The sequence below is a fragment of the Silurus aristotelis genome (assembly GCF_946808225.1).
Source record: "Silurus aristotelis genome assembly, chromosome: 10".
Taxonomy (NCBI): domain Eukaryota; kingdom Metazoa; phylum Chordata; class Actinopteri; order Siluriformes; family Siluridae; genus Silurus; species Silurus aristotelis.
The window spans coordinates 30,402,405-30,409,904 of record NC_139583.1 but is presented as its reverse complement, the minus strand read 5'-3'; the positions used below and the strand labels follow the sequence as shown (position 1 = coordinate 30,409,904).

Here is a 7,500-nt window from a genome sequence, read left to right as displayed (position 1 = left end):
CAAACTAAACCCAAACCCAATGAACTGAAACCAAATCATTACTACTTCTAAACTAGAATTTTAAACAACTTCAACAGCAACTTTAGTCCTCATAACTGATCCCAAATCAAAACACAATCCAATTAGAAATGTACATATACCACATAATCTAATCAAAATCTGACTAATAATCAGATCATTCAATCCAGTAATCCACATGAACTAAAGTATAAATGAATAAAGTAGATTATTGTTATATTGGATGATGGGAGTGTGTCAGATCAGCAGGGGTGTGTAGAAGTGTGCTATTGTTGTGTTGAGGTTGTGTAGCTGTGTGCAGGAGGTGGAGGTCATGTGGGGGATGGCGGGGATGCAGAAAGACGTGATGGTGGACATTGCAGAGACTCTGTGTGTCCTGACCGGAGACATGAACGAGAGAAGAAAGGCCGTGTTTTTAAAGGTCACTGAGCTCCAAATCCACAAACACACAACGTGTAACACGTTCACACTCGAGCCAGAATCAGGAGGTCTGACGTGTGTGTCTCTGTTTTCAGGTTTATATTAAACTCGACCCAAATAAATCCGGTTCTGTGTCTCAGACTGACATCGAGAAGTTTTACTGCGTTAATCAGCAGCAGCAGACTGAACAAGGTCAGAGACTACACAACTACACAACTACACAACTACACTGTGAACTTTCAGAATGAATTAGATATTACTTTTGCTTACAGCATGTGCAAAGGAGCGTGTGGTTTGTAGTCATTTTACAAAAATGTGGCATTTAATAGCGCCCCCTACTGCCTCTGATGTGAAATGCATTTACTACTAAAAATACAAAAAACTCTGAACAGAGCAGTAAACTGATTTATCTAAAGTTCGTATTCTAACGTACCAGTATACATTTATTTATTTACAGAGACTTAAAGCACTTTTATACGTCGCTCTGGACACGGGCGTCTGCTAAAAATGCTGCAAATGTAAAAGTTAATGTACTGTTATTAATAATAATAATAATAATATATTATTATTATTATTATTAATATTTTCTTATTGTTGTATGAAACCATACGAAAATATATCCTGAACAACAAGATAACGGATGCAGTGCAGCTCTTACAGTTACAAAGACCATTATTATGGTTATTGTGTGATCAGTACGAGGACGGATGTTTGAGTAATTGTGTATTTTCTGATTGCAGGAGCAGGATTTGATTTCCTGGAGTGTGTGTGTGACCCAGGAGCTAAACATGTGTCTTACGCAGAGTTTCAGGACTATTACGAAGGACTGAGCATCGAAATCCCCAATGACCAGGTTTACATCAACATCCTGAGTAGCACCTGGAATATTTGAGTGTGTGTGTGTGTGTGTGTGTGTGTGTGTGTGTGTGTGTGTGTGTGTGTGTGTGTGTGTGTGTGTGTGTGTTAGTTGGGGGGGGGGGGTGTTAGTCACAAAAAATTGACTGTAGTCACAAAATATCCTTAAATCACATTTCTGTGGTTTTTTTAATTCTTGTATTTAATCCACTGAGATGTTTGTGTTAAGGTCCTTTGGGATCAGATGAATCTTCTGTTGCTGGATGTAGAAAAAGTGAACACAAATCTATACTTTGCTTTATTTGTACAAATCAGTTTATAAAATCTGGATGTAACAGCACTACAGAATCTGTTGGAAATGTTCTGTTCTGCTCCTGAAACTGTTTTTCATTGTGTTTCTCATTTAAACATTTTCTTGACCAGTTCATCACATTTACACCCGAAGTACAGCGCAACACTGCTGCACTGAAACATAATCACACATTTATTTACACAATTCAATTAGAACACATTATACCTTTATAAAATTCACAGACATCATTACATATTTAAATTCCTGCTGCTGAGATGTTCTTGTGTCTTCATGGATCAGGGAAAGTGAAACTTTAATCCGTCACGGGGGAATGGATTTATTTACACATTTAAAAAATGTTAATTTTCATTTATGACATTTTTATAATACACTGAATATTAACTTATTGGGAGAAAAATGGTAGTTCACACATCGAGCACCTCATATAACCAGAATGGCATGATTCTTGTTGCGTAACACCTCTGTGAAGATGCGACTGTCGAATCAGACTCAGACTCCGACTCGGACTCAGACTATCCGGGATCGATCGGACGCACATTCATTTAAAACACTAAATATACAGTACTGACTGCACCCTACCTGTCAAGTCAAGTTTATTTCTATTGCACTTTTCACAACACACATCGTCTCAAAGCAGCTTTACAGAATGTAACAGTGAAGGTGAATAGTGTGTGTTTATCTCTGATGATCACCATGAAGACTGCTAAAGAAAAAACTATCTTAGATGTTATGAGGAAGAAACCTTGAGAGGAACCAGACTCAAAAGCAGAACCTCATCTTTAGCTGGGTGACATCAAGAGTGTGATTATAGTCTTTAAACACTACAGAACACTGGAGAGTGAGAACTAACATGAGCACTGGAGTGTGTGAATATGACTGATGATCTTTCTACAGTCTTTATGGTTATAAAACCAGGAGCTACTGAGCAACTCATAAAAAAGCTCAACATCTGAGATCATCACAGATTCAACACCAGCTTCTCCATGCCAGAGCCTTTAAACACTCAAGGAGCTCCAGTATCCTGTGTGTTCTTCACTCTGAATAACACCTGAACTTCCAGCCAATCACAATCCAGTGATGAATTCAGGAATAAACAGTATGATGTTAATGAGGCACAGAAGACGATGGATTCAGTCACAACAGTGTTTTTACTTAAAAATATACAAATCATCAAACAGTTTTATAGAATAAAAGTAATAAAAGTTACTTCTAAATGAGAACATGACATTAACTTCATTTAACCTGTGTGTGTGTGTGTGTGTGTGTGTGTGTGTGTGTGTGTGTGTGTGTGTGTGTGTGTGTGTGTGTACTGTTCCATCAGGGAACTACCATAAGTACCACCACTTTAATAAAAAGCTGATAAAAAAGAAAATAAAAAATGTGTTTATATTTAAATGAAGGAAACGTGAATAACATCAGTGATAATAATAAACTCCATCCAAATAAAATCAAATTCAATTCGAAATGTGTTTATTATATGAAGAATGAAGAAATACACCAGAATTCCCTCGGATTTAATAAATTACATCACCACCCAGGGGTTGATGACTTTCCCGTAACGGCACGTCCCTCACGCGTTGATCCGCCGTTAAGTAGAGAAATTAACTTTAATATAAATTTATCCATGACTTTTTCATTCTGTTATTATTTTGTAAAACTTGAATTTAGGGTTTCTGTAAATAACCCAGTTATAATCCAATAATAAATGTTTACTAATAAAATCATACAAATAAATACATTCTGAACTGATTAATATTTAGTTCAAGTCTAATTTATTATATCCATCCATCCATCCATCCATCTTCTCCCGCTTATCCGATGCCGGGTCGCGGGGGCAGCAGTCTAAGCAAAGATGCCCAGACTTCCCTCTCCCTAGACACTTCTTCCAGCTCTTCCGGGGGGACACCAAGGCGTTCCCAGGCCAGCCGGGAGACATAGTCTCTCCAGCGTGTCCTAGGTCTTCCCCGGGGTCTCCTCCCAGTGGGACGCGCCCGGAACACCTTCCCAGGAAGGCGTCCAGGAGGCATCCGGAACAGATGCCCGAGCCACCTCAGCTGACCCCTCTCGATGTGGAGGAGCAGCGGATCTACTCCGAGCTCCTCCCGAGTGACTAAGCTTCTCACCCTATCTCTAAGGGATCGCCCAGCCACCCTGCGGAGGAAGCACATTTCGGCCGCCTGTATCCGGGATCTTGTCCTTTCGGTCATGACCCAGAGCTCATGACCATAGGTGAGAGTAGGAACGTAGATTGACCGGTAAATCGAAAGTTTCGCCTTGCGGCTCAGCTCCTTCTTCACCACGACAGACCGGTACATCGACCGCATTACTGCAGAAGCTGCACCGATCCGTCTGTCAATCTCCCGTTCCACCCTTCCCTCACTCGTGAACAAAACCCCAAGATACTTAAACTCCTCCACTTGCGGCAGGAACTCCCCACCAACCTGAAGTGGGCAAGCCACCCTTTTCCGACTGAGGACCATGGCCTCGGATTTGGAGGTGCTGATTCTCATCCCAGCCGCTTCACACTCGGCTGCAAACCGTCCCAGTGCATGCTGAAGGTCCTGGTCTGATGAAGCCAACACGACAACATCATCTGCAAAGAGCAAAGACGAAATCGTGTCGTCACCAAACCGGACACCCTCCGACCCCTGGCTGCGCCTAGAAATTCTGTCCATAAAAATTATGAACAGAACCGGTGACAAAGGGCAGCCCTGCCGGAGTCCAACATGCACCGGGAACAAGTCTGACTTACTGCCGGCAATGCGAACCAAGCTCCTGCTTCGGTCATACAGGGACCGGACAGCCCTTAGTAAAGGGCCCCCGACCCCATACTCCCGGAGCACCCTCCACAGGCCGCCGCGAGGGACACAGTCGAATGCCTTTTCCAAATCCACAAAGCACATGTGGACTGGTTGGGCAAACTCCCATGAACCCTCCAGCACCCTGTAGAGGGTATAGAGCTGGTCCAGTGTTCCACGGCCTGGACGAAAACCACATTGTTCCTCCTGAATCCGAGGTTCTACTATCGGCCGTATTCTCCTCTCCAGTACCCTGGCATAGACTTTCCCAGGTAGGCTGAGAAGTGTGATCCCCCTATAGTTGGAACACACCCTCCGGTCCCCCTTCTTAAAAAGAGGGACCACCACCCCGGTCTGCCATTCCAGAGGCACTGTCCCCGACCGCCACGCGATGCTGCAGAGGCGTGTCAGCCAAGACAGCCCCACAACATCCAGAGACTTGAGGTACTCAGGGCGGATCTCATCCACCCCCGGTGCCCTGCCACCGAGGAGTTTCTTTACTACCTCGGTGACTTCAGCTCGGGTGATGGACGAGTCCGCCTCTGAGTCCTCAGCCTCTGCTTCCTCAATGGAAGACGTGACGGCGGGATTGAGGAGATCCTCGAAGTATTCCTTCCACCGTCCAACGACATCCCCAGTTGAGGTCAACAGCTCCCCACCTCTACTGTAAACAGCATTGGTGGGGCACTGCTTTCCCCTCCTGAGGCGCCGGACGGTTTGCCAGAATCTCTTCGAGGCCAGCCGATAGTCCTTCTCCATGGCCTCACCGAGCTCCTCCCAGGCCCGAGTTTTTGCCTCGATAACCACCCGGGCTGCAGTTCGCTTGGCCTGCCGGTACCCGTCAGCTGCCTCAGGAGTCCCACAAGCCAACCAGGCCAGGTAGGACTCCTTCTTCAGCTTGACGGCATCCCTTACTTCCGGTTTCCACCACCGGGTTCGGGGATTGCCGCCTCGACAGGCACCGGAGACCTTACTGCCACAGCTCCGAGCGGCCGCTTCGACAATGGAGGTGGAGAACATGGTCCACTCGGACTCAATATCTCCGGCCTCCCTCGGGATCTGGTCAAAGCTCTGCCGGAGGTGGGAGTTGAAGATCTCTCTGACAGGAGGCTCGGCCAAACGTTCCCAGCAGACCCTCACAGTACGCTTGGGTCTGCCGAGTCTGTCCAGCTTCCTCCCCCGCCATCGGATCCAACTCACCACCAGGTGGTGATCAGTTGACAGCTCCGCCCCTCTCTTTACTCTCTTTTACTCTTTAATTTATTATATATACAATCGATTATTATTGATATATTTCTGATTAAACTACACACTATACCTGATTATAAATCATTTATTACTAAACCTTAAATTAAAGTTTTGCCATCACATAACAGTCAGATGTAAATCCAGATGTTTCAGATTCACTGCAGAGGAAATTCCAAACTTTGTTAAAGTCTTTTTTTGGACAATAAAAGATTCTGAAAGTTTTGCGTTTGTCAGCAACAGTTTTTGTGCACAACATGAAGTTGAATCAACATCCTCATGTGTCGTCTCGGCCCGAGGGTCCGGTTCTGACTCAGTGACCGTTGGAGAATCCGTTAGCAGAACCGTCACAGTGTGTATGGTTGTGGTTTTGTGCTTCGTCCTGACTCTCCTCTTCTTCATCACTTCGCTCATCACCTTTCATCTGGAAGTGCAGAAAGCAATTCATTGATATTATTCTTTTCCTGCTGTTTCCTCAGTAAACACATCACTGATAGCATTTCTGAACACACTCACTTCACCAAGCACCAGTTTTATGGCCATGCGCAGGATGAGCGACGCCCAGAAGATGTGCAGGAGCAGCAGGACCACCAGAATAGTGTTGAAGAAATAATATCCAAAAAAAGGCTGATACTCTTCCAGAGAATAAACCCAGGTGCAGTGGATCAACCTGCAACACCACACACACTTTAGCACACTCCGCTGTTCATTCATCTTCATTCACATTTACACCTGTTCCTTCCTTCTCACCAGAAAGGGAAGATGACCAGCCTGGTGAACATGAAGGTTACGGTGAAGAGGATGAAGAGGATGTTGCAGGTAAACTTCCATCCAGCGTAATTAAACACCTTCCCCAACTCACAGAGAGAAGAACCAATTAAACATCATTTTTTACAAATAGCTTCACACAGATCTTTACACACATTCTTTCATGGGATTAAAGACCTGCACACACACCTGGAGAACCTTCAGGGAACCTTCATGAAGCTTGTTTTTTTTACTTGCAATTATGATAAAGGAACAAATACTAATATTATCACAAATAAAAGCTTATTTTCTATGTTTGTGCAAACCTTTAAACCAATTATTCACTATTTTCTTCTGATCACCAAAAAGTGTGTCACAAAGTCCACCTTCATATAGAACACATACACACTCAACATACACACGGTAGAGCTTCATGGAGCAGATGAGAGAATAATACTCTCAAATAACTTCTCTAAGAATGGTCTCTAAAGATTATATCTAAGAAACCCCTCAAGGAACTTCTCAAATAACTTTTTAAGAAGCCTCTACAAGTAAAATCTCTGATGAACTTCTAAGTCTGTGACCTTAGCATCACAAAAGCATCACAAAATTAATGAAGGTAATGTTTATGGTGGGAATCTCCAAATGAGGAGGTCCATCACGCAATTCCAGTGACTGTATTTGTGAGAGTGATGGAGTCCTGAAGCTTGGCTGAGATCAGACACACACCTGGGTGAGTTATTGGATAAACAAGAAACATTTCGTCTAAATGAAACCTGCAGAGTTTAAACAGAAACATTCTCTTTTCTTCTCCTACCTCTAATAAAACATCAGCAGCGTCGTGCACCAGCATCACCAGAGTCCCGATACGGATGTAATTCGCACACCACGAGAACGACAACAGCGTTAAAGTGGCCCAGTGATGAACCAACTGCTCTTTAAAATCCTACACACACACACACACACACACACACACACACACACACACACACACACACACACACACACACACACACGCACACATTTATATACACACAATATATATATATATATATATATATAACTGTGTGGTTGTGTGTATATAACTGAATGTATATATATATA

General features: G+C 43.6%; 2 protein-coding genes across 2 annotated transcripts in view; one reads left to right on the top strand and one right to left on the bottom strand.

The window, feature by feature from the left end:
- caps2 (calcyphosine 2) overlaps nt 1-1,633 on the top strand; it is a gene marked incomplete at its 5' end in the record, with an annotated part of 10,812 nt that extends 9,179 nt beyond the window's left edge. The window contains 3 exons of the mRNA XM_083551565.1: nt 320-439; nt 534-630; nt 1,179-1,633. Coding sequence (XP_083407691.1) covers nt 320-439; nt 534-630; nt 1,179-1,330 — 369 coding nt within the window. The remainder of the gene's footprint in view (nt 1-319; nt 440-533; nt 631-1,178) is intronic.
- A 1,102-nt stretch (nt 1,634-2,735) lies between these two features.
- The window catches only part of cers3b (ceramide synthase 3b), a 9,364-nt gene continuing 4,599 nt past the window's right edge, over nt 2,736-7,500 (bottom strand). Inside the window, exons 8-12 of the mRNA XM_083553111.1 lie at nt 7,214-7,342; nt 6,400-6,506; nt 6,166-6,319; nt 5,657-6,073; nt 2,736-3,373 (exon numbers count right to left, since the gene is read on the bottom strand). Of these exons, the coding sequence (XP_083409237.1) occupies nt 5,963-6,073; nt 6,166-6,319; nt 6,400-6,506; nt 7,214-7,342 (501 nt within the window). The 3' untranslated portion in view covers nt 2,736-3,373; nt 5,657-5,962. The remainder of the gene's footprint in view (nt 3,374-5,656; nt 6,074-6,165; nt 6,320-6,399; nt 6,507-7,213; nt 7,343-7,500) is intronic.